Here is a 25,436-nt window from a genome sequence, read left to right as displayed (position 1 = left end):
CACGACGAAGCCACCACCCACGCCCGGGGCCAGGGCTCCTCTTTGCCAGCAAGGAAGCGCCGCTGCGTCAAAACTTACGTACAAACCTCCGGCGACGAATTCACATTTTCTGATTCGCCGTCGAGCGTGTCGGAAAAGACGCCTTTCCAGCCCAACTAACCAACCGTCTGACTAGCCGGCTGACGACAGGCGCTTCAGAGAAAAAATTGCGGAAAAGCCGAGCGCCCTCTTGTCAACAAAGAAGGAGAAAGCTGGCGCGGTCATGACGGCGTTGTGAGTGGAACGCTGGCTGGCTGGCTGCCCGGCGGCCGCCCGTTGCCATGTCTTCGATCCACGGGCGCGAGGCTCGGGTGGCGATTATCGTCGGTTTCGAACACGGTCGTGTCGGCGGTTGATCTCTCGGCCGCCTATCACTGCTGCGTACGTGTCACACACGCCTTTCTCTGTACTTCTGGCCCGTCGCCTGACTCTGATTTTGCTGCGCAGGTGCGGGCCTAAGCAAGCCAACGATGGGGTCGGCCAAGACGCGAATTTTTTTTTCTGCCGCTCTCTCTCGTTTCATGAATGACGACGATTGTGAAAGAAGATGGGGTGGGCACGATGAGGAGAGTCGCGGTCTTATGATGGGCTGATGGGCCGAGTGCGAGTGGTTGGACGGCGGATGAAGTGTGACGACACACCGCACACTCCCTCCCTGTCTGTCTGCCCTGCTGTCTGTCATTCTACACAACCGCACGCCCGCACGGCATCACTGCTGTCCCGTCATCCATCAGTCATCACCCAATGACTACTGACGCAGTACGGATAGTCAAGCACCCACCCGCCCGTGGGCAGCCGGGCGCCCCCTTCTCCAGCCCGCCCCAACCCAACTTGCTGGGCCCCCTGCCCCTGAGGCTCTCTCCCTCCCCGTGCGCCGCCATGCTAATTACCTATGTACTCTTCCCTACGCTTATCCATCCATCCATCCAGCACGAGCACACGCGGCAGCCACATCCACCCCGACACACGCACCTAATAATCGAAAGCGCCTCCTCTCCTTTCGTTCGGACGGCCGCCAGGCGGCCGGGCCAATCAGCGCCGCCGCCTACTCGGCGGACGGCCGTCCGAGGGTGCGCGTGTGTGTGTTGCCGGTGCGTCTGTGTTGTTTGATTCTTCGGGAGTTCAGATTGCCGCTTGTCAGTGTCTTCGGCCGCGGTGCTGAGTGCTGGCGTCGCTGCTGCGAGGGTGCTGGCTGACCGGCGGCGAGTAAGGGGGTGAGAAAGGGAGTCAGTATGTGTTGGGTTGAGCCGCTACCTGCCGGTGCATGCATACGCTGGATGGGCTGGATACCCACCTATGCCGCTGTTGTCGGGTGCTGCAATGGTGGGTAGGTGGGCTGTCTGTGCGTTGCTAGCTATGTGAGAGTGTGAGAGGTGCTGCGTGACGCTGGTTGCTGGATTCATTGTTTGTTGTGCGGGTGGATGGATGGTTTTGCTGGTCGACTGTTACTGTCTGTCTGTCCATCTGCTTTGCAAGTGATCAACCAACACCAAGCAAACACGGCCAGCCAGCACTCGCAGCAGTTCGCAGCACATCCCGTCCCGTACCTGCAGCAGGAAAAGCCAGACCGGTCTCCCTCCAAAATCTCAGTCCAGTACGGAGCACAGCAGTACGGATTTCCCGAGGCCGAATCTCCCACAGCATGATCCCTCCTCCAACCACGAGAAACCGAACAAGAGACTGCCTAACAGAAACTTCATATCTTCTCACCTGCTCCCGCGAAACAACACTTGTTGGACCCGCACGATTCGGTCAGGCTGGCTGCCACAGAGCCCCGTGCCGTGCCGGTACGTATTGCTATCGGGCACTGCACTGTACTGCTGCGCATCGGGCACCGCAAAGCCCAAGGCGACCCGACCCGAGTCGGCTGGCTGGCTGGCTGGCTGGCTGGCTGGCTTGCGGGCGGGCCCTCGCGTCTTTCACAAAGGAAGAAGCCGAGTGAGTGAGCACGCCCAGCAGGCTTGCCGTTGTTGCCCGTCGTCGTCGTCGTCGGCGACAAGGGCGCATGTGCGTATTTTCTGACGAGTCGGTAGAGCCAGAAAAGGACGGATGGCAGGGACGAAGGAAAGTTGGGCGGCAACAAAGTGCTGCAGCGTATCGCAGAGCAACAACTCGATACCTCCGTCGTGACGCTGGACTGTTACGTAGTAGAGCCGCCGATGCTCCTATCCAGCTCTTGGCGGCGCTGGGGCAGAGTCAGTAGGCAGAAGAAAGGCAGGCAGCTCAGATGGCAGGTAGGGGGCGTGACAGACGCACTGGACAGGCAGGAGAGAAACAATGTCGAGAGAGTGGAGAGGTAGGTAGGGGGCGTGGCAGAAAAGAGCCGTGCATAAGCGTCAGTCAGTCAGGGGCATGACGTGTAACTTCTCGATGCGAGGTGAGGGGAAAACTTGCTGCTGGTGCGTGATGGAAGGGGGAAAGTTTTCCTAGCTCTGCTCTGGTTGGAGTCGTGGTGCCAGCGTCGGATCGGATCGGGGGCTCTTTTCACGTCCTGCTTGCTGCGTCAATGATGAGCGCTACCGGTGGGTGGGTGTTGCGGTCACAGGCTCCGTGCAGGCTTTGTGGGCTCCGCGGGCAGGCTCCTCGAGATGTTGGTGGATGCTTAATCATCTTCTCAACTCCTCTTGCTTGTCGTTCACCCATCCGCGTCCAGCAGCAGTCCGACTTCATTTTCCTTGTCTCTTGCTGCTTTGATGGCTCTTCACTGACGGGGAATTAGCCCGAGAGCTTTCTTTCGGCCACTGCTGAATTTTTCAAAACTTTGATTTGGCTGATGCGCGTCGGTCTAGGGAACCTCACGTAGCGACGTGGCCGGCATGATTCTGTCTTCCCTGTCTCTTGCTGTTCTTCGCCGAAGGATCATGAGCTCGAAAGGTTAGTTTCGGCCTTTGCTGAGTCTTCGCACCCATCTCCTGGTCTCCCTCATGCGCGCCGATCCAGGGACCCCTCATCGCGACGAGACGGACGTGATGGTGCTCTCCCTGTCACTCCCTCCTCTTCAACAATGGGCAATCGGCCTGAAAGCCTTGTGTCGGCGACTACCAAGTCTTTCAATCGTCTCGCCGCAGCTTCTGATGCCCGCTGCCAATCCGGGAAAAAGATGAGCCAGTAGAGCCATGCGTCGAACATGGTTTTAAGCTCGCAGTTCGCAGCTGCCACCTACGTCGACTCCTTCGTCAGCGTGGTTTGGAAAGTGACGACAAGGTGACGACGCCCGCTGCTCGATGTGACAACGGGTTTCTACACTGCGCAACAATTAGTCTCCGACTGTCCGTCTAGGCCATCCGGTCACGATGCTCCGGATAGGAGCCAGCGTCGTGGCGGATTAAGGTCCGCACAGGGCGGCCTTCTGAAAATGACAACTGGATTTTGGATTGGACCAAGCCGCCACGCCGGACGTCGACTGTCTGTGGAGAGGTAGGAGAGAGCCACGGGTTGACTTTGATGGCGTGGAAACAGATGCCATGATAAGAGCAGAAGAAAGGCGGAGTAGCTGGTGGGTGGCGGAAAGCCGCGCATAGTTCAACTACGGTTTTGGCGCCAGCAGTGGCTTCCACTTACTGCAAGAGACAGTCTCCACGTCGCATGTCTTGGCTCCACTTGCTTTGCCTGCTCTTCTTTCTGAGCCGGTCAAATCAACTATTACTTCTTAGTTCTACACCTCACCCAGCTCGTCGCCGCCTCCATTAGCACATTTTAATGCCAGTCTTCCTTTCCGCTCGCCCGCGACTGGAGCTTTGGTCTGCCCTATCAACCAAAGTGTCAGCAATATGTCCTGCGCAATATCACTAATCACCCCCTGCCGCCCCCTGTCGAGCCAACACAAAACAAACTCAAGCGCAGCAGCCAGCGGGCCAAACTTACCCCTTTCCACTCGAACCTCACATGCCCTCCCACCCACGCAGTCCCATCAGAGTTTAGGCCAACGTCGTCGCTCAGCGCGGCAAACCGCCTCAAGGGCCACCACATCCACCACCAGACCCGCCAGTTCAGCCGCCTGCCGCCCAGCCGTCCAGCGGTCCGTCTCGTCTCGCCTCGGCTCGGTTCCCCCATGTCCCGAAACCGAAATCCCCATCAAGCCCTGCACATGGAAATATCACGGCGCGGCGTTTTGATTGTTAGGGGTCCAGCCGACGGCCGTTCAGGGCGCCCCGTCCCGTCGGTCGATTTTGAGTTGAGCCCATGTGGGGACCGGTGACGTCGGTTGCCGCTGCCGAAGGGACCGCAAGACATGTGGGCGCACTTTTTAAGGTTATTTGGGTCCCCACTTTGCCCTTCTTTAAGGTGCTTTGGAGCGAGATGAGGTGCGCTGCTTTGGGAATGATGGGCGGGTGACGTCGTGATGAGGGAATCGTGCTAAGGTGTGTGGGAGGCCCTGATGGGAAGCGTGGGGGCGCGTTGTTGGGGTTGTGGGTGGATGGATAGGGAGAGGACTGGGGGCATGGGTGGTGTGCAGCGGAGACTGTCACAGTAGTAGGGTGTGTAGCCAGTGGCACAGTGGGCCGCAAAAGAAACATCAACTCCAAGGCATTGCAGAGATGGTTTGGTGCTGCGTCGCGGCTCTCCTTCCACAAGCTCAAGTGCTTCGGTCTTTTGGCCAAGTCACCTGAATGCTCCCTGTACATACGCGTCAACCCTCTGATGATTTGAATCGGAATGATCCTGCGCGCCGTGTGAACTTAGCGCTTGTCCGTGGTTGACAATCTTTTGTCGCCCACTGTCTTCGTGTTATTGAGGGTGCTGAGGGAACACCCAACACGAGAGAGTTCAGGCTATTTGGCTGTCTTTGCGCGGGGATTTCTGGGGAGTCGTTCTCAAAAAGAAATGTGTAGAATTGCATTGGGTTCAACAAAACTCCTACCGGATGCAATGCTTTTTTGAAATAATGACCAAACAGTTCGGAATTCCTCAAGGACAAGATCATTCATCTTTCTGGTCCTCTCCAGTTCCTGATACAGTAACGCCTCTTGTGTCTCTCCGAATCCATGTCCGCAGTTGTATTTTTAAAAATACTTGATCGTGTGCCTTTTTGAAGGCGTCAAAAGATCTAGTACTTCATACAGTTAGATCTCAACCGAGAGATTATATTAAGACCTCTTACATTCTTACATTCATTTCAATTGCTGAGTAAACGTATATCAACAATGGCTTCGCGACTGCACGTTTTCATGCGTCGATTGGTACCAGGATTGCCTTGGGACACCCTGCCTCAGTCAGTAAAACCGGATTTCCAGTTTTTGCAGTTTCAATACTTACAAAATCATCCCACCTGTCAGCAGGGACAGTTCCAAGTGCAACCATCGTCTCGGTTCTGATCATAAAGAACAGTAGCCTGTGGCGTCCAGAGCTTGGAAAAATCGGGTAACGTGTATGGGGTAACAGCTCTAATTCAACACACACTATTGGGTTTGCGGACAAATGATAAGCTTTTGATTCTTACCCAAGGTGTGTGCGTTAATTGTGCAACGTCTCCTTTTGATGCACTTGCTCAGAGCTAAAATGGTTAGAGGAATGGAAACAACCAGAGAGACAATAGCGATGATGGCCTCGGTTGAAAGAGACATTTGTGGAGGCAGAAAAAGGGCAGAAAAATGGTGACGGATTGATTGGTCGAATGAAGATGTAGGTGCTGTATGTACATGAACAGGTCCAGCGTGGTGCAGCCAGTAAGAAAGGGCACACCACCGCAGGCGGTTGCTCAATATTTCAACTTCTGCGAATGATGCGCAAGGCAATGAAAGATTTGAAGTACTCTGGGGAATGCTATACCGGCAGATGGTCAAACTCAGGGCTTTGCATTTGAGGTTTTAGATGCAACAAATCAGCGTCTCCTTCAAAGTCGAAAAATTAAAACGAGCAACCAAGCCTCGAGTCAGCCGCATCAGGAAATGGAAGCGACCAATCAGAGATGCCCCATCAGTCGTCACTTGAGCCATAGCGTAGGCGGCGCAATCGCCAACGCCAGAGCTTTGTGCGTGTGAGGTGGAAGTTCCCGCCTGCTGATCGATATGCAGTCTGATTTTAGTATTGACCAATCCGCTTGCAGCAGCTCTTGTCTATGCTGACGGCTTGCGGCCGTCATCCGGGTTGAGCGCCGCTGCAATGCGGCTGTGGCAGTGCTAGCCGGCGCTTGGTAGCAAAAGTCGCGGCACCCAAAAGCAAGTAACTAAGAGAGAGCAACCATAGAGACATGGAAATTCTCTTTTGCAAAAAGCTTGCATTTAAGGAGCATCCCACCCCCGCAGGCACTCAAGATCAGAATATACCAAGTCCTCTGCGTAGTTACGAGGGACAGTTGAAGTTGTGCGAGCAACAAATTTTGCTACAGGGCCTCAATACTATATAATGAATATGTACCCATAAATGTTTTGGTGTGGAGTTGTGGCGTGGGGCTTCCTGCGCTTGCTAAGTTGGTTGTGCTTGGGCAGGATTTTGGCCACAGCCAATAAGCCAATACTCAGCTCACCACTTCATGCGACCTGCACAGATTTGGACCCCATCACAGCACAGAATAAAGACACAGCCTTTCTCACCCACTCTGACCAACCTCTATGTTCAGTTTCATTCCTCTTCAACTCCTTTCATCACGCCCCTAAAGACAGTCTATTGAATCAGCTCATTATGTCTTCCATGTGGGAGTCACACAAACAGACTATCTATAGTCTTTATCTTGCAGAAAACATGCCTTTGAAGCAGGTTATAGCTAAAATAACAGAAACTCATGACTTTTCAGCAACGTATGCTTTCCATGTTACTACATGCCGAATACATGTACCGACTAACTTGTTACTTGATAGACAAGCGCAGTACGAACTGCAGCTCAAAAAATAGGGTTTCCGCAAGAACCTTACAGCAAAAGAATGGGCTACCGTTTCTCGAAAAATTAACAAAAGAAAGTTGGAAGGGCGCAACAGCGAAGTCATCATGGACGGCCAGCTTGTCCCGAAGGAGAAAGTCCGAAAGAAGACTTCCACCTACGGTTACCAGACAACTTTGGAAAAGCTGGAGGAAACATTTCAAGGTCACCTCAAGGCATCATATACTCTGGCGTGCAATATCGCTAACAAAATAACCAGCCTCTGCCGAATACCTAGTAACTCCGGAAGGAATCATTGTGCGCACACCTTTGCGAAAAGATCAAAATCCACGCGCTTTGATTTAGATCCTCTCCTCTTCCACTCGCCCAGGATCCCACCCTCATAAAATACAGCAATCGTCTCAAGAAACATTAGTATCTGGCGAGGAAATTGATAAGACCACTGCAAGTTGGTTGCCCAAAACTCCAGGCCAATCACTGCCTCTGACACAAAGACCATCTACAGGGATTTCTATTGACGACTCGCCACCATCATCATTCAAATGTGACCATCCAGGTTGCAACCTGCTTTTCCAAAACCCCCGATTTCTTAGGTAGCGTCCCCGCAAAATCTTGTTTGGGCTATATTCCGCTAACGAACGATAAGTTCCCATGCAAATTTCAATAAGCGAGCCGGCCCGCACTACTGCCCTCTTCCTGGCTGCCTTGGCGACGAAGATGGCGAAGATTCCCAATGGCATGATGAGAGATGTCGCCATTAGCTGATCCACGACGCGCCTGGCTACTTATGCCCATCCTGTCCACCAAGCTGGTTCAAGAATCCACGACCAGACGACCAGAATCTCCATGCGCTCGTTCAACACAGCGTTACGGAGGACAATCCGCAGCTCCGCGAAGTCTTATCGCGGCCCCCAGTGACGACAGTCTCAAGCAACTCTGGCACTCTTGCTTCTGGACCATGGAACTTCAGCATCTTTGACCACAGGGGACACATAAACTCCAAACCCCCCCTGCCAAGGAATTTTATCATCGAGACACCTGAGTGGAATCGCCGTAAAATTATCAGTGGTCTGATCTTGTCAGCCCATAGTCTTCGCTCAGCAGGTTCAGCTGCAGGCTCGGTATCCTCATTGCGCTCCTGGAGGCCCTGGTCCGACCTTGAAACTCTTAGTGGTCTGATTGAAATATCGCCAGCCCATACCCTTCACTCAACAGACTCAGCTCCAGGCTCGGTAGTATCCTCAATGCTCTCCTGGACCTGGTCCGACCCGAAGGTTCTTGACCCAAAAAGATTGAACGATTGGGTTTAGGGTTCCGTGAGATGTCACCTGCCGATCAAAATCTCGACCACATACGACAAGGTCGTAATCCCGAGACTGCATTCTCTGTGGTGTGTAAACAGGTCTCGTGAGACTGGAATGACCTGGACTCGATTTTGTGACCAAAGTTCTGGGCGGCATGAAAGGTGGCCAATCTGGGCGAGCGGAGCAGTCGTCGCAGCGGGAGTGATCAAGCGCGAGACATCGGCCATTGATGCGAATACGGCTACTCGGGAAAGTCGTACTCCGTTCCTCTTTACTTAAGCACTGGGTAGAAGTACCATCGCTGTTAAAAAGATTTCAAGATGTCTTTCGAGAAATACTGGAAAAGTGGTGAGCCGCAAAATGCATGTAAACTGCTAGGCAAGACAAACCTCTTCAGAGTTCCCTTTATCTGTCTTTTTGCGAGCCCCAATGGCTAAGTCGTGTGGCCGCGAGGCGTCCGAATGCTCCCCATGCACACAAAACCTCAGTTTTGCGGTGGGAATGCTGCAGCTTAGCAGCGCGAATTTCCAGATGCGATGCGGCCTGCTGGTGCTAGCTGGACAGGCGGAATACGATTGGAAGATGAACAAGAGGCGTTGAGGTTCTCCAAAGGCCCTGCTTGAATATATTCGGAGTCCGAGCATATTCCCGCTCCACGCTAAGGACTAAATCGCATGCAGCTCCTGATCCACGCATCCATCTATGATGCGTCTTGCTGCTCGAATTCATCATTCAGCCTTGCAAGCTTCACGAGTCAAAGGCTTCGCAAACGCTGCAGCCTGGATGGTGTCGGCTTTCGAAACGGATCTTGACGTCGTAGCTACCGCTACCCGCGCCAAACGCATACGTCATGGCTCATGCGTCCAGCAACTTTCTGGAACGCCCAATGGAATGGCCCTGTTCAGTTTCAAAACATTCCAATGTACTGAGGAAAGTCGTGTCGCTGACGGATGGTTCATGGTGGGCAATGACGCTGCATGACGTCGACAGTGATCTTTCAGAGGTGCCTGCGGAGGTATAAGAGGATTGAAATCTTCCAGTCAGCGTCAGCATCAGCATCTAGCAAAAGTCTACAACCTCAATCACCTGGCGCAACATTACTACTTTCCAATCCCCAAAGTCTTTGTTCTTCAACCATTACCAACAACTCAATCACACACTCTACCATGAATTCCGCGGCGGGCAATCCTTAAACTGGTCCCGCAAAGCCACCTGTCGGTCCAGCAAAAGTCAACGTAGGCCCAAAACACGGAGTCGACATCCAGACTGGTGGTCCAAAGCCTACCGGCGTTAAAGTCGGAGCGAAGAAGGGCGTTGATGTGAATGTTGGTGGGAAGAAACCAGTCAGCGTCAAGGTCGGCTGGAAGGGGATTCATGTCAATGTCGATGGCAAGAAGATTATGTAGACAAGGGAGTTGTCATGGTAGGTTGCTGATTGTTGAGCATTTGTAGTGGAGAGTTGACTTGCTGACTTTGATATCCAGACGAGGAGACCTGCTCCAATGAGCATGCGGCAAAAAGATAGACGTTACTCTCTCCACACTCTCAGGACATTCGGCACCAAACCCTAGCCTTGTTTTGAGAACACGCAGGATTGCCGGTCCGCGGCCGGTATTAATCTTGCCAATTGGTTGTGTTTGAACATGCAGCAGCCAGACTCGCAGGCGTTCCAGTGCGCATATGACATTTGGTGCGCGCCTCTTTTTGTTGCATAGGAAGGAGAGGAGGAGACAAGGAGCATTCATGGTACAAAGCGGATTGATGGGAGCGATTTCGCAATGTTTCGCGGTAGCCTAATGTAATATCAACACAGCGGTTGTAATCTTCCGGAAAGGACGGTAGTAAACAAACAAAGAGATACTTCCACTCTGTTTCGCTTCCTCTGGCCGAGCTAAAGAAGGTGTGAGACGGCACTTGAGCAGACGTCCCGAAGCGAAGCGTAGGGTCATGGCGGCGCAGTGCCGTTGAACGCCTTCTGAGGCGGGTGGCGGTCTGCGAAGGATGTCAGTAAGTCTTCAATGGTAGGGTAGATTTCAGAGGCAACTCACAAGTATAAAGAGAGAAGAAAGGCAGATGGAGGAGAAGAGAGCGTTCATTTGGATGCCTTCGATCGGTTGCAGAGGAGTGCCATTGAAGGCAGAAGTCAAATACCTTGTGAATGAGACTTGGGCTCTGTGTACCCCGCAGCTCCACCCAAATGTGTTCGTCAGGGTCTTCTGGCCGTGCTCGAGCGTGCCTTCCGCCCGGCAGTACTTGCGCTAATTGAGCTTAGCGCCGTTTAGTCATTAAGCGAGGCGCTCGGGCCATCTGCTCAGGATATACCCTAGATCTGCTCTCTCTCCTCCTCCATCTTCCTTTCTTCTCTCTTTATACTTGTGAGTTGCCTCTGAAATCTACCCTACCATTGAAGACTTACTGACATCCTTCGCAGACCTTGTTGGGCTGGCCGTTGTCAAGAAAGCGGTTCCGCTACCAGGAAGCCCTGCATTGCACCGCGCGGCGGCGACCTGGTATGAATCTCCTTCGGGGGCTCCACCGACACAATTTTTGTTGATACCACGTCTTCGGACTCCTTTTTCATTGACGCTTTCGCCTTGTGCGGGACGTTGAAGAAGAACAAGGTGCTGGCTCAAGCCGGACATGAAGGCATGAGACATGACGCTGCATGCTCGGGTGAGGCGCTCCGGCACGTCAGGATTAGGCTCAACTCTCGGCAGAGAACAAGACAAGACTGCCGCTGGCTCGATTGAGACTTATGAGTACGGTAACGGCAGAATCGATTGGCTTTGAGGGCGCTCTCATTAGAGTGACCCTAACCGGCTGCGATACTCAAGGTGGCATGGATCCGCTCAAGGCCGGCCGCTTTCACCGCCTGCAACCCTGCATATGACGTGCCGAACCCTTGCATCGGCCATTCAGCGGTCGATTTCTCTACAAAGACGCGATGCGCTCATGTGGAGGTTGTCATGTTGAGATACCTCGCCGCACGTCCGGGGCCTCACGGGCTGCTCCGTGGACCATCTCGGCGATCTGCGCAACAACGGCACACGAATCAACCTGCACGTCGTGACCAACCCCATTCAAAACCTTTGTTGACCCTGTGTCGCTCAGCCAAGTCGTCTTGCAGACTCGCTTCATTCCTCCCAGCCCGCCAGCCCATCTCCAGGACCGACGTCAATGTGCCGAATGCCCAAGCACGCGCTCCCGACCGATGAAAGCGAGCAACCGGCTTCGAAACGACCCTCGAGCGGCGACGAAGCCATGGCCTATCGACCCGTCCGCCGCCCCCAAATGAACAACGAGTGGTGGAGCGTTTCGGAAAACTACTTTGCCGCCATGGACCACGACACCCAGACCAAGTGGTCGCACATTGGGCGCATCATGGAGACGACCCAGGGGCGCCAGATGGACGCGCCGTGCGACCGCTGCCGCCAAAACAGCACCGAGTGTTGGGCGTACACCGACGACGCGGTCAAGCGCGTCGACGAGGCAGGCTTTGGCTGCGCCGAGTGTCGGCTTCGCCAGGACTGGCAGGAAAGCTGCACGCTCAACGTAAGATGGCCCCCCAGTCTGCCGCCGGGGAATCCGACTATTGACGCGCCGTGATGCTCCAGCCCAACTGCCGCACCGGCGACGACCGCGACGCCTCCGAGGTCCTGACGATTGACACGGCGACGTTGGGGAAGCTGGCGTCGCGGCTTGCAGCCATGGAGCGGCAGATCTCGGTGTTGCGCAAGGAGAACGACAACATCTGGCAGGCCAACACGACGCTGAGACAGCAGCTGGAGGATCTGGATATCAAAAAGGTCACGCCTGTGATCATGAAGCCGTCCCCCACAGTACAACAAGTGACGGTGCTGGAGGAGCAGAACAAGCACATCCAGGAGGAGAACAACGGCCTCAAGCAGCGCGTACAGGAACTGGAGGCAAAGCAAGACCGGACGCAAAAGATGCTGCATGCCATTAGCTGCACAGTCGAATGATGAAGGCCAGCTAGCCAGCGCGCCTGGCTAATCGACCTTGCGCCCCATCATCAACGTCCTGCTTTTACGGCCGTCTAAAGCGGGCCGATGATGCGTCGCGCCAGCATCGGCGCGAGCCGTTCTGGCACCGAAGATTCCGCAGCAACTCGCCTGCCCCGACCACACCATGGCGCCGGGCTAGCGCAGGGACAGCGGACCCCTTGCGTCGCGGTCATCACACTGGACGAACACCACTAGCTGCCGGGGCGGACCAGACTTGAACAAACGGCGAGGTAGGTGCCCAACTAGAGGCGCTCCAAGGGCGAGGGGATCATTTCCATTACCGTTCGGCGCACATCATCATTGCCCGTCTCCTCCGCAAGTTGCGCGTCTTTTGCTCCGGGTTCAGTTGTCCATTTACATTTGCATCATGATTTTCACCTTTGTCTCTACAGCAGAAACAGCTCTCTTCATATCAGGTCCAGCATTCCAGTTGCATCGAAACATATGTATCTGCACCAGCAATCATCAATGAACGGTTCTTAGTTACTATTTTGGCTCAGCGACGGCTCTCCTTCTTTTCCAATCCAGTAAACGTGCTTCCCAACAATCGCTCTCGGCAGGACCCCTTAACTGCCACACTCACCTCAACCACTCTTCGTAGGCACCATAGAGACGAATGCCAAAAGCGACATCTGGCATCTGCGCCGCCGTTGTAGTGCGGCCCCGGCCTGGGCCGACCCGCCAGCTAACCCAACCGAGCATGTGTAGTGGAGCACGCCGCGGGAGAGCGGCAGCGGGCATTATTCAGTCGGGCTGTTTGCTCTTACTCGCATCTCCATTGGGGCCATCATCATTGGCCAATGTGGTGTGTCTGAAACCACGCTCCTGGCTCTAGCAGTGGAGTGGGTATGGGTGGGTTTGCTCGCTATCATTGTACGAGATTTGCGAAGTTTTTTGTGGGTCGTGTCGTGTCGCGTCGCGTCGTCTGGTGTCGCGCGTTGGCTATTGCTGAAAGAACGACTGATCCTTGACAGGGCAGGCAAGGTGGGTGGTAAGCACACTGGCGCAAAGCTGAGGCTGATCGGGTCGAGACTGGGTGGATCGAGCAAGAGCTTTGGTGCGAAGAGCCTGTCCATGTCCTTCCTCGGGGCTGGCTTGCCAGTGAGCCTGCAGAGTGCCCTTTCCCGCCCGGTGTGTTCCTGACTGGCGCTGCCCAGACGATTCGCTTTTGATGGGAAGTGCGGTCGTCACCGAGCGAACGTTTGCGCTTCATTGCATGTGCCACTTGCTAGCAGCACTCCACACCTGCCCAAGCCCTGTGTCGGCGTTGCTCTTTGCGGTCAACCAACCTCTGCCAGTTTGAGACGGGGGCCACTATGCCTGCCGTTTCCTCTCGAGCTTTGACGGTGGAGTGAGGCCCAAAAGGCCCTTGCCTGTTTTTTTCCTGGCTAACCCAGAAGGAAGATTCGCCTTTGATGGGCGGTGCGGTCGTTGCTATGGCGGCGAGCGCTGTATATGCACCAGCGCTTTCCGCCTCTCCTCCATCGGTCTTCGTTGTCCTCCGTCTCTCCTCCAACGACGGCGACGATACTGGTCTTGAGCCATCTCACTGATAGCGCATGTGTCTGCGCGAATTTCCTCTGCCCCTTGGACTCTCCGGCACGATCAGAAGAGCCGCTTTCGATGGGAAGTACCATCGCTACGCTGCTTGTGTGCTGGTAAGTCCTCCGTCCCTCCTTTGAAGACGGCGAAGAGACTGACTATTGAGCCAGGTCGTCGATAGCTTGTACTTCCGCGCAAGCTGTCTCGTTGAAGCCCAGCAGGCTCCAAGGTCGCCGTCGCTCTTCGATCCCGACTCGGTGCTTTCCAAGCCCCAGCCAAAGGCAAGGCCGCCTCTGTTCGACCCTTCCAGGCATGACGACCGCGCCCTCTGGATTGGCAACCTGCCCCTTGGTCTCTTTGAAATGGACCCAAGAGTCGCCTTTGATAGGAAGTGCGGTCGTTGCAATATTACCTCGCGCTACGTATGCACTGGCAAGTCGTCCGCCTCTCCTCAACAAAAATGAAGATACTAACTCTTGCGCCAGGTCATCGATAGCGTATTGCTCCGCTCGAAATGTTCCTGCGTCTGATCTATAAAGCTCGACGCTCCTCACTGCCATCTTCTTCCAACATCCTTCGTTGTCCGAAGCCAGTGGCAAAAGTCGATTTCCACCCTTCTGCCACACTCGTTTGAATCAAGGCACAACATGGAACTACGATACCACTATCTCTTCTTCCTACTCGCCATCTTTGGCTACCTCCCCGGTCTCCTTGGCATCCAAGTTGTGACGGCCGCACCCATTGCCCGCTCTCCGGACTCCAAGTCCGTGCAGGCGGGTTGGCCGCCATTTCGTTTTCCACCATGGTCTCACAAAAGTCACGGTGTGGCAGCTGCACCCGTTGCCCGCTCTCTGGACTCCAAGTCCGTACAGGCGGGTTGGCCGCCCTTTCGCTTTCCACCATGGTCTCACAAAAGTCACGGTGTGGCAGCCGCACCTGTTGCCCGCTCTCTGGACTCTGAGTCCGTACAGGCGGGTTGGCCGCCATTTAGCTTTCCACCATGGTCTCAAAAAAGTCACGGACCTGCCATCCGCGGATCGGAGAACGCTGTCGGTCACGATGCTGGGGATGCTACCGAGAGAAATGATGGACCGATTCCCCGTGACCTCGTCTGGAGTGATACCCAACGGCCTAGGGTGAGTTTGACACTGTTTGTTGAAATGCTTTGTAGCTTATTGCCTGTAGATTGCCGAGGAGGATTTTTCCCCCGGTAATGCCATTCGGAACGAGCAGCCTTCCTCTCATCTCATCAAGCGCCAGGAGGATAAGCTCACCCCGCATGAGGAGAAGCAAATCGCAGACCTTACCGCCATCCTAGCTGGTCCCTTTACCAAGGAAGAGGAACAGGAGATCGAGAACGCAACCGAGGCACAACGTGAGGCCGTCGAGAGCAAAATACTTGATAAGAAGGTGAATTCTACCATAGAAGGCTTCACCGACGCGGAGAAGGGCCACATCCTGATGGAGTTCCCGGATCAGGAAGAGGAAGATATTTTCTTGAAACTCTTTCCGCAATTCATGCCCAGTGGGACGGGAAACAGAACAACCATCCCGGACGATCAAATGAACGATGCGCCGTTGGCGGTCGTGAAAGCCTTACGGAAATGGAAAGGCGACGATTCGTATGTCATCCCGCACGAAGAAGGCCACCACATTGTGGAGAAGAGATTTGCCCGTGGCGTAGGAGCTCTTATTAGGGGGGTCATCAGGTTCGTTTTCCGCACAGTCGGCAGGATGATCAGGCACGTCGCAAAAAAGGGCCGTTTCAAATGGAGAGGTGCCCGAAGGATCCGCATGGACAACTCCAGGGAAATGGCCGCTGAAGACGCCTGGATTCAGAAGGCCATACGAGAGGACAAGAAGATGTGGTCTCGGCCTGGCTCCAACAGGCCTGTTGAGGACCATAGATCTGCTTTCGAGTCGGGCTTATCAGAAGCCGAAAAGAAGCACTGGACAGGGGGCTCGAGGGTCGACCTGGAGCCAGCACATTGACAAGAGAGGCAAGAATGGAGTATCACAGATCAATGATCGAGGCCGACGACGTTCTAGAGAAAATACCTCGCGATCGACTACCTCACTTGGTGTTGAACAAGAAGCACAAACTGGACATAAAAGCCACGAGAAAGGAATGGCGAGAGTACATCAGAACCAACAAGGAGAAGAAGTGGTTTCGGTTCAAGCACAAGGAGCATGGTGTACAAATCCCATCGGACAAGGCTGCACACAAGGCGGACCTGAAGTGGCACGAGAAAGTGTACAAGGACTTGCTAAATTCGGGGACTTTCATGGGCGCCAGAACGTCGTCGAGAGGGTCCCATTCCGGCAGTTCCTTCTCCTGCTCTGGCGGCTCCTGCTCTTCCTTCGGGTCCACCGGCACGGTTAAGACCGAAGGTACCCTCAGTTCGTTTGCAACCGAAGGTACCGGCTCCCTTGGCAGCGGTGTCAGCGTTCGAAGCGTGGGAAGCGTCGGCAGCCTCGCCTCCATCCCGGTGATAATGAGACGTGACGCAGATGATGCTCATCCTCCCCAACCGCCACAGGAGTCCGCTCCTCCCGCTCCTCCCGCCCCTCCCGCCCCCAAGAAGCCGTGGAAAGAAATCGAAAAGGAGCTGGATCGCCTCACCAGCGCGTCCAAGAAGACAAAGATTAAAGACTGGGCAAATGCGCATTCCGAGGAGGGCTTGGCGGTGCTGAAAAGGATTGCCGACACGGAAGGATACGAGTTTGAAATGCACCTCTGCCCGAGAGACAAGGGGTGCATGAAGCCCAAGAAGCTCCTCAAGGTCCTGAAAAAGCTGCAAAAGACCATCTCGCAGCACCCCAAGCAGCTGGAGGATGGGGATGATGCTTGATGTTGGAAGAGAATGGCATTGCTGCTTTTGGATGGCTTGTTCTGCTGCTTTTCTTGTCAATGTATACCCGCATTGGCGTCTTTGTTGTTGCTGTTGAAGCAAATTTCTTGTTTGGTTTTTGAATTTAGCGCTTTTGGCATGAGTACAAGGCGATGTCTTTTCCAGTGTGGCTCTCATCATGTCCCGCGCTGCGGCGTGGTCGGTCGGCGGTCGTTGGTCATTTTTTGCAAGCTTGCGAGACGGCGTTTTCGTGCCTCTCTTACTTATCCTGATTTCTTCTATCTTACTCCCCTCCACGTCCTCTTAGCGCATTTCAAATGTTTCGCATCGAATTGTTCAGTCGACTCCACGGCATGATTTTTTCTCCTCAACCTGGCTCCACCCTCCGAATCGGAGGAAGCAAATGCTGAAATAGCAGTGGGCCGGTAGCCTTGTTCGACGCGCATTGAAATACCAAGGGACGAAATTTGGTTCCGCTTCCAAATGTAACAATCTTTTGGCATTTCACACAGCGCATCAGAGTCCACCTCCTCTAAACTCAAGGCTGACTACCCAAATCCAGGTCCAAAAGCTTTTCACGGTAAAGTTGGGGCTGTGTAGAAGTAGGGCGATAGAAAGGGACCGACAGACTCGGTAGAGCACCGCCTCTACTTGGCAAGTTTTGTCGAGAGGGGTTTCTTGGAGCCTGGATGTGGAGGTTGGAAAGCTGTAAGATTTGAAGGTGGGATTTTTGATTGTGTCTTGGAATGCGTACTGGATTTTGTCCATCTGTCACAGAGGTGCTAGACGTGAGTGTCAGACTGCTGTACACATTGGACTAGACATGTCTCCCAGAATATTCGAGTCCTCTTCGTCTTCATGCACTTTCCTTCCTGTAAGGCTGCCAGCCCCATGCTCTCGCCCATCTCCACCAAACTCAATCTCCTCCTTCCCAGAAACTCGTGACTGGGCTTGAAAACAAACGACATCCCCGCTCGTCTTCTTGAAGCTGAGGGTGCTTTGAACTCACCCTGTGACTGGGCCGCCGGCAGGCAGGTAGCCAACCCCCCGCGGGACTTGCTAGTTGCTACGCGATATCGTATATCTGCCTGGAGTTTGATTGACCTGGTCTGTTGGTCGTCTGCCCAAAAAGCCCGGCCGAAATACATGAGATGTTGTAGAACGCAGGTCCGTCTGTCCGTCCCCCACACTCGGCTATCCCTTCAGCGCAGACCATGAAGGCGCAGAATCGTTGGATGTAAATCATGTGGCGATGATGGGATGAGTTTGCATTCATTCGCCTTGGTTCCGTACCGCTTGTTGCTGCTGCTGCTGCTTCTTCGTCGTCCTCAAACATGATATTAGTGAAAAGGTGGTGCGGAATGAGTTTCATCAAGTCCGGCGCGTTCTGTCACCGCAGCAAAAGCAAATGGAAGGTCGACCAGTTCTTCTGTGACATTCAGGTTGAACTTGACGCTGAAGTTCTGATGTAGAATAGCTCGCAAGCAATTAGACGTCCATATTTGTCTTCCTGAGCCTGTCAGTCTTTCTCGTTTGAGTTGCAATGAGACTGCCTCTCTGGCATCCACAGCATCATCAAAAAAGGTCTTCCGCACGCAGTGTTCTCAAGTCCAAAATGCAAAGCAGCAAGTAGCGAACAGCGGGAGCGAAGGGGAAGCCAGGGAGAAGGGAGGCTGGACAGCAGCATCCCAACAACGCGCCGTTTTTCGCGCCGGCACTGGCTAGCGATGGACAGACGTCCTATCATGATCACATTTCGTATGTGTGCATCCCTTTGCTTTACCAGTTGCTCAACCATTGTAACGCTTGGCGCAACGGTCTTGCATAGTGGGATTGTAGTCGCCGTGCCGGCTGCGCATCAACAACGGACGGTTGCTTGTCCGCCGCTCGCTCCTGGCTCAACAGCAAACGACGAACCAGTGCCGATTGGCCGGAAGGGCGGTGGTGCCAGAAACCTGACATCCCAACGCGAAGTCGCATCGTCTTGGAGCCCACCCACCCTTTCTCCCCCCCTCCTGTCTTCGCGGTCTGCCTTTTGCGCACACATCTTTTTCTCTTACACGGCCTCCCCAACACAACTGACTGCTGTTGTTGTCTACACTGCGTAATAATGCAGCTCCATCTGCCACACTTGGCTCTGCTGGCCACGTTCGGCGTCTCACTCTTGGGCGGCGTCTCCGCCGCTCCCATTTCTCCGTCTGGCCCCAGTCATGAGGGTAAAGCCGTCGACATCGCCTTCGCTGGGCTCGAAGATGCCGAGCAGCCCAAGGTTCGTTTGACGACTTGATCAAATATTTCGACGACGAACTGATCGACTCGTGCAGATGCGCGCGAAGAGGGATGAAGGGAAGAGTGACTGGTTGAGCCCGCCCTCGCACCAACTCGAGCAGTTCCAGGACGGCGTCGTCGCCAACCCCAGCCCCGAAACGTCTCAAACCGGCATTTTCAAGAAAAACGAAACCACCGGCGAGCAACGCACATACTGGACCGGATCGTCGGAAGGAGCGCCGCGAAACGAAAAGGGCGAGATCGACTGGTCCAGCTGGTCGAGCGTCCGCAAACCGTACAACTGGAGCGAGTCGGCGTGGTCGGAGAGCGCGATTAACCAGAATCGAATCGAGAAGACGGAGAATCCGCAGTGGCAGACTGTCAAGGTTGCTGATGCTCCGGGTGACAAGGCGCAGGTGGTTGAAGTGCCGCAGTGGCAGACTGTTAAGGCTGCTGATGCTGCGACCGCTCCGGGTGAGAGGGTGCTGGTGGTTGAAGTGCCGTCGCAGCCCGAGTCGCAGGTGCATGTGGTTCCGGCACCCCAAAACGAAGGGCAGGTTCTCAGGAAGAGAGACGGTGAGGCTGGTGACGTTGCCGCCAAGTCCGATGACTTGACGAATGCCGGCGTTGAGCGCGTTGCCCAGAAGGGCGTTGTTGTGGACCCAGAAAAAGAAAAAGAAGACGAAGGGGAGAGATTGAGCGAGCGTACACAGGAACCAAGCGCAACGCAAGAGCTCCTTCCCTTCACACAACCACCGCAAGAGATGGCGCAAAAAGCAGCCGACGCCTGGCCAGATCAAAAAACCTATGCCAAAATCCCCGACGACATGTACGACGACATCATCGCGACGGCCATCGTGGCACGCTTCTCGGCAGAGGACAAGCTCGCAATCCGCGCCAGACCGGCGGGCCAGCAGCAGCTGGCCAAGATGCACGCCATGGTGGAGCGCAAGGTGCGGCGGGTGGTGCTGGGGCTGTTCAAGACGGAACGGCGCAACTTGCGCGCAGGCGCCATCGACAAGGGCGAGGCGAAGAAGATGAAGAAGACGTACCCGGACATGGTCCGCGACCCGGGCTTCAGCGAAAAGACGTTGCGCAAGGACTTGCCGGAGGTGCACCGCGACCCGGGCTTTGGTGGCCTCGAGGAGGAATGCCGCCCGAAGGAGCGCCAGATGGCCAAGTGCGTCCTCGCCGTGTGGATGATGGCCGTCATGGGCGTCGAACGCAAGACGGTGGTTCATATGAAGAGCCCGCCAATGTCGATCGACCCGCTGGCCCCTGAGATTCAAATCAGGAACTTCATGGACCAGCGCGATCCGGACAGTGGCTTTTGGAAGAAGTGGTATGAGGAGGAGAAGAAGCGGATGGAGGCGTTCCCATTCCACGAGGCCAATGTTTCCAAGCAGCTCAAGGCTGTCGTCAAGGACGCCATGGCTAGAGGCAGGGATGTTGGGTCCGGTCTCGGTTCACAACTTCAGTGGCGCCTGAAAGAGCTGTCGGAGGAGAGTGACAAGCTCGCGCGCTTCTTTTCCATGTTGTACCACAGGGCCGATCACTTGAAGATGAGCCGGGCGGCGAAGGAAGAGATGGGAATTCAGAGAATTACTTGAGAAGGAATGGGAAGCGCCGAAACGGAGGGGAAACAAGGTGACGTAAAATTGCAGGCGATGAAATGGAAAGTGGATGGACTGTGGTATCAAATCCTGCAAACCCTGGTGTTGGAAGTGTGGTCTCAACACACACTGTTGTCTTAGACGCAAACGCTGTTGTTGATGGCGAAGATGCAAGCGAATGACATTTACTGAGGAGATCCCTTGGGTTTGATAGGGCGCATAATTTCTTCAATCATCTTCAAAAATGGCCTCAGAAAGCAAGCCCCGCATTGCATCGTCGGCCTCGGAACCATGGGCTTCGGATGCCTTGGGGGTCTCTGGAGAGTTCAGCTCATTTCTCCATGGCCGCTTGTTCGCTCAACCCACCACCAGCAGCCGTCGAAGCAGCAGCAGCAGCAGTGGCAGCAGCAGCAAGCCACCCACAGACCCCACCTCAACAAGCCCGCAGGGTCCAACCGTCCAACTCCAACCCCAACTCCAACGTGGGGTGCAGCAATCTCCCAACCGCTCCATCTCACAACGCCCGCAGGGCCGCACCCACCCACCTCCCCAGCACCAGCAAACCACAACCGCAATAGGCACCCAAGACCGCTCGCTCCGTCTCACACCGCGGCGCCGATCAGGGACTCGACCTCACGGCGTTGATTCGCCCATCAACGCAGCAGTGGGGCAGGGGAGCTCCTCAGCCCCACCCGAATGACAGGGCAGCGGGCGGGTGTTTGATCCTTCGACCCACCGCGAGGCGATCTCCCCACGGCCGACGGAGGCCTGCACGTTGACGATGATGCGATGGGGAGCGGAGGGGTCCACCGCGTAGCGTAGGTACGTACCTCGGCGTCTGCTGCGGTGGAGTGGGTGCTTGGTATGCGGTGAAGGGCGCGCGCTCGCTCGCTCGCTGGTGGTCGTTGTGAGTTGTGTTGGTGGTTGGGGACGGACGTCACGTATCAGACCATCATGTCATGTCGTGGACTGCGAACAGCAGAGCAGCAACCCCGTTTTGCGCCGCTGAGACAGCCCGTCGACGTTGCTGCTTCACACCACTGCCTGCCATTGACTCTCGAGACGCAGCAACTAGCTTCTCTGTTAGCAACCACGCAGCAGACGACGACGACGTCGTCGTCGCTGCTCGTCCATCGGGCACACCCGGACCGGGTCCATCTCGGGGCCCGCCTCGCTTCGCCCTTCACGGGACCGCCGCGAGCGGACCGACCGACCGGCCTTTGCGGTGATGCGTCGACGACAAGCTACAGACAGGCTCACTTTTAGCACGTCGACAGCAACGAGCAGTACCTAGCTAGCGGAGGAACGGCCATCCATGACTCCAGGGGATCACATTGTGTTTTTCGATGATGTAGTTGGGGTGATGGGTCCCGGCGGGTCGTGTCGTGGGATTAAGGCACGAAAGGGTCCACGATATTGCGTCATGGGCCCCGACTGCGTGATGCGGTGCGCAGCGGAGCGTGCGAGGGTGCGTTGCGGGAGGTGGGGCCTTGCGTTGCGGTTGGGCAGCGAGCCCGTCCGGGCAATTTTGGCGCTTTTTCTGCCCTGCCTGCCTGCGTGCCTGACGGGCAGCGAGCGAACGTGATGGCCTGCAGTCGAGTGGAGACTGGAGATAGACCCTGTCGTCGGCCACGGCCGTGGCCGTGCAGGCAGAACGGTCGTTGAATGCGGCATCTTGGTCAGCCGGGCCGGTCAAGCGGATTTGACATGGCGAAAGAATAGGCGGCTTTGAAATGCGAGGAGATGGAATACCGAAAAGGCCGTTTGTTGGCTTTTTCGTGTTCGCTGCTTGTTGCGAGGCCGTCGTGCCGGCTGCCGGCTGCCGCCCGCTATGTCCGTCCGGCGCAAGGGAGCCGCTTAGCCGCTCGGCAGTATGAAAGTAATCGCAGCGGAAAAAGAGAGTTGTCAGCCTGTAGTCGTTAGGAAGTTAGGAACACCAACCACAGAATCGGCAAACAAATGGCGACGACGGCTTGCTTGGTGGTTGGCAGGTAGGGTAAGGTTGCTTACGGCCGCGTCGGCCGGCGGAACGGTGCGGTGGTGGTCGTCGGCTCGGTAAGCAACCTAGGCTGGAGGCTCAACAACAACAACGAAAGACACCAACAAACACTCCATGTCGAGGACAGACGTACCGGAGCAGCCGAACGGATATCTCCCGGCCATCTACCGGGCCGCACAGGATTGGTGTAGGTAGGTAGCAGGTAGGTGATGCTTATCGGGCTGGATGGCTGCAGCATCAGCATCCATCTCACAGGCACCGCGCTCCCACGGCGGAAAAAAAGGCAGCCTCTCTCCCTGCCGACCTACCCGTCGAGCGTTGGTCGCACCGTCCAACCAACAACGGGGCCTCGCTCGCTGCTGATGTCGGGCACAGAAGAACAGCAACCAGACTGCCAACCATTAGCAAGCCCAGCCCACAGCCCGTCAGATCATCATCCTGGCCACACACTGCCCACACACACACTCGCATTCCGCTGACCCCGGACGTCGGCGCCGTCCGTCCATCCATCCATCCATCCGCGCGCCGCGCTGACCAACCAAAGACGCGGCGCTGGCCCAGCCAATGCTGCTCGTGGCACGCGACTTTGCCGGATGCGGTTTGCTGTGCAGCAGGGGACGTCGAGACCCTGCATACGGCGCTGCCGTGCTGGCATATTTGTGAGTCTGACGGGCCAATCAGAGGGCGGTGGAAAGGGTGCAGATTTTTTTGTCGGCGTGGAGGGCGCGGTGGATGGGGGTCTGGCGCGCTCTGGCCCATGTAGAGGTGTTGTTTGTGTCGTCCACGGACAGAAAGTTGCGGTGGGCTGCATGTGGGAGTTGAGAAAGAGAAAGAGACGGAAAGTATTGGGAAAGGAGAATTGGAGAGTTGGAGTAGTGGACAGCGAGACAGTGCAAACACATGTCGTACAAACAACAACACCAGATGAGTGACATCTAATCAAAATGCAGTATCCCACACCTGCCCGTCTTCCATCCCCCTATGCAAGGAGGACCGGTAGTTAGCAGAACAAACACAACCAAAGAGGAAGGACACCAGAATCGCTCGTCTCCCCACCTCGTCTTCAGTCAACAATACGGATACGCAAGCTCGCCCCGCCATCCACCATCCTCAACCCCGTCACCAGGCAGACAGAACCCGAGATCTTTCTCTCGGAACAGCGCCCGCCGGTAGCGGCGTGGCTCATCATCGAGCCTTACCAGGACACACGGGGCAGAGCGCGTGCCTCGACCTGCCCGAAACAGCTAGCCAGACGGGCGCCGCACGGCGCCGTGCCGAGCGGAGCTAGGTGGGTGGTCGGGGGGTCGGTAGAGCCGCTCCATGCCCTGCTTACCCTTAAGCGGATAATTTGATGCGATTAGGTAGACGGTGAGGTGGACGGTAAGGCTGGCATGCTGCGGTGGTAGGGCTTGTGTATTGGGCGACGCAAGATGAAGAATTGGAGCGCATACTGTCGGGTCTTCGAAAATGGTTAGCAATGGCTCGGCCGCTGGCCGGCCGACGTCTCTGAGATGCGGCTCGTTCAGGGCCCTCTGTTTTTGCAGGAAGCAAGCGCATGTGCTGCGCCGCTCAACGTGTCTTGCTTCTGCGCACAAGATGCCGCCGGCCTGCGTGCTCCAGATCTCTGTGCAAAAATTGGTGCTGCGTTGTATCGCAACAGTCCGTCATCCAGATTTCTGTACGCATGCACAATACACACCGCCCGCTGTCTCGCCCTGCCAGGCTGAGCTGAAACAGCAAACGGACTGGACCGGGCTGGGCTGGTGGACACCGTCTGTGGCTAGTAGGTCAAGACCTTATCGCTGCTGTCTCGCCCTACTGTGTGCCCCATGCGTGCTCTGCTTACTCGCGTGCGACGGTGCTGCGACTGGCTGATCTGGCGGGCTCGCTCTGGCGGATTCTGATGGGCTGGCTTGGGTGTACTTGGCGCAGGAGAGACGGCGCAACGTGAGCAGGGGAGGGGCATCGCATTGTTGCGTCTAGACTAGCAGCGCATTGCATCGCATCGTAGGGCCGAACAACCGAACGCGCAGAGATGATGTCGCTGGGCAGCTGAGATATTGGCCATTCATCGCATGGTCGCAACACCGCGGTCGGCGCCATCGAAAATTCCGAGACGCTGTCATTTTGCGTTCACTGTTTCGCGCTTCATGATTGGCTGACACGCTCGTACTTCGTAATGGCCACTTCGCCAAGAAGTGCATTGGAATCTCGCAGCCGCAAGGCGGGGAAACGGGGATGCTTGCGGCGAGGGTCCTGAGAGGGTGGTAGGGCTAGTAGAGAACAGGCAGGACGGGCGGGCGGACGGCGGACGGGCAGGCCGTTTTGTTGCTATTTTTCGACAATGTTGCGCGTTTCCCTGGAGAGGCGGCTGTTTGACATTAGTTGTCACAGTACGCGCAACAAAGAGGCGACTTCTTCTTGCGACGACGACGGCAAGTATCAAGAAACGCCGTTCCTCAGCAGCGATTTGGAGGCAAAAGCCGGCTGTCGAGTAAGGGCGCGCGACGACGGACGAGTTGGGAGACGTCGCGCATTCCGATCGAGATGAAGCTGTCCGCGGTACTGAGTGGTACGAGCACCGCTCGTGTCAGTCAGGTCGCGACTGGGCTGCAAAGTTGCGCTGTTGATTCAGTGACTTTGCGGACACTGGTCGTGCGGAGATGAGGGCTGGCTGGAAATGACTTCATACGCGCAAGCAGTCGCGAGAGGTCGGTCGCCAGAGATGCCAAGCTCGTGTATGTTTCAGAATGGCGAGGGCCCATATTCACGTGTTTGGTTTCGCTCGCTGGCTGTGTTTGGGGTCATCTGGGCTGTTCCGAAAGCCTGGGATTTGGTCTGCGTGTGCTTCAGGCTCATTGTCGGAAGTTACTGGGTGCTCCTTGATATGAGAGGATCCGTCGTACCTCTGTTGCTTCATTCGGTTGTGTGAATGTCCAACGCTGTTGACACAAGACGCTCGTTGTGGAAAGGCTGT

The 25,436-nt window shown here is 55.6% G+C and overlaps 5 protein-coding genes across 5 annotated transcripts; 3 read left to right on the top strand and 2 right to left on the bottom strand.

The window, feature by feature from the left end:
* Positions 1-9,400: 9,400 nt before the first annotated feature.
* BKA78DRAFT_328204 (uncharacterized protein) lies at positions 9,401-10,377 on the bottom strand. The gene is made up of 2 exons (XM_066889579.1): positions 10,209-10,377; positions 9,401-10,152 (listed from the first exon to the last, which is right to left on the bottom strand). The coding sequence occupies exons 1-2, from the start codon at positions 10,254-10,256 to the stop codon at positions 9,775-9,777; spliced, it is 426 nt and encodes a 141-aa protein (XP_066738724.1). The 5' UTR covers positions 10,257-10,377; the 3' UTR covers positions 9,401-9,774.
* Positions 10,378-11,337: 960 nt separating this feature from the next.
* BKA78DRAFT_300490 (uncharacterized protein) lies at positions 11,338-12,143 on the top strand (the record flags this gene model as incomplete). Its single annotated transcript, XM_066887210.1, has 2 exons — positions 11,338-11,712; positions 11,775-12,143. 2 exons carry the CDS (start codon positions 11,338-11,340, stop codon positions 12,141-12,143), a joined length of 744 nt encoding a protein of 247 aa, XP_066738723.1.
* A 2,097-nt stretch (positions 12,144-14,240) lies between these two features.
* On the top strand, positions 14,241-17,059 carry BKA78DRAFT_363529 (uncharacterized protein). Its single transcript, XM_066892489.1, has 3 exons — positions 14,241-14,863; positions 14,913-15,695; positions 15,779-17,059. The coding sequence occupies exons 1-3, from the start codon at positions 14,375-14,377 to the stop codon at positions 16,577-16,579; spliced, it is 2,073 nt and encodes a 690-aa protein (XP_066738722.1). The 5' UTR covers positions 14,241-14,374; the 3' UTR covers positions 16,580-17,059.
* Positions 17,060-18,689: 1,630 nt separating this feature from the next.
* Positions 18,690-20,457, top strand: BKA78DRAFT_357631 (uncharacterized protein; the record flags this gene model as incomplete). Its single annotated transcript, XM_066892252.1, has 2 exons — positions 18,690-18,848; positions 18,904-20,457. 2 exons carry the CDS (start codon positions 18,690-18,692, stop codon positions 20,455-20,457), a joined length of 1,713 nt encoding a protein of 570 aa, XP_066738721.1.
* Positions 20,458-22,300: 1,843 nt separating this feature from the next.
* Positions 22,301-23,329, bottom strand: BKA78DRAFT_62034 (uncharacterized protein). Its single transcript, XM_066893486.1, has 3 exons — positions 22,910-23,329; positions 22,768-22,850; positions 22,301-22,680 (listed from the first exon to the last, which is right to left on the bottom strand). Exons 1-3 carry the CDS (start codon positions 23,216-23,218, stop codon positions 22,467-22,469), a joined length of 606 nt encoding a protein of 201 aa, XP_066738720.1. The 5' UTR covers positions 23,219-23,329; the 3' UTR covers positions 22,301-22,466.
* Between the last annotated feature and the right edge of the window lie 2,107 nt (positions 23,330-25,436).

This window comes from Phyllosticta capitalensis (assembly GCF_038381095.1).
Source record: "Phyllosticta capitalensis strain CBS 128856 chromosome Unknown BKA78scaffold_13, whole genome shotgun sequence".
NCBI classification, from domain to species: Eukaryota; Fungi; Ascomycota; class Dothideomycetes; order Botryosphaeriales; family Phyllostictaceae; genus Phyllosticta; species Phyllosticta capitalensis.
Note: the sequence above shows the minus strand (reverse complement) of the source record. Positions and strands in the feature narration are given on the sequence as shown.

Bases quoted from the DNA above. Each gene is read 5' to 3' on its own strand.
- BKA78DRAFT_328204 (XM_066889579.1), bottom strand. From the start codon at position 10,256: ATGAACGCTCTCTTCTCCTCCATCTGCCTTTCTTCTCTCTTTATACTT. The intron at 10,153-10,208 runs GTGAGTTGCCTC...CATCCTTCGCAG, and splicing joins TTTCTTCTCTCTTTATACTT to ACCGCCACCCGCCTCAGAAG.
- BKA78DRAFT_363529 (XM_066892489.1), top strand. From the start codon at position 14,375: ATGGAACTACGATACCACTATCTCTTCTTCCTACTCGCCATCTTTGGC. The intron at 14,864-14,912 runs GTGAGTTTGACA...TATTGCCTGTAG, and splicing joins GTGATACCCAACGGCCTAGG to ATTGCCGAGGAGGATTTTTC. The intron at 15,696-15,778 runs GTCGACCTGGAG...GACGTTCTAGAG, and splicing joins ACTGGACAGGGGGCTCGAGG to AAAATACCTCGCGATCGACT.
- BKA78DRAFT_62034 (XM_066893486.1), bottom strand. From the start codon at position 23,218: ATGGGCCAGAGCGCGCCAGACCCCCATCCACCGCGCCCTCCACGCCGA. The intron at 22,851-22,909 runs GTGTGTGGCCAG...AATGGTTGGCAG, and splicing joins TGCGAGTGTGTGTGTGGGCA to TCTGGTTGCTGTTCTTCTGT. The intron at 22,681-22,767 runs GTAGGTCGGCAG...GCAGCCATCCAG, and splicing joins GTGCGACCAACGCTCGACGG to CCCGATAAGCATCACCTACC.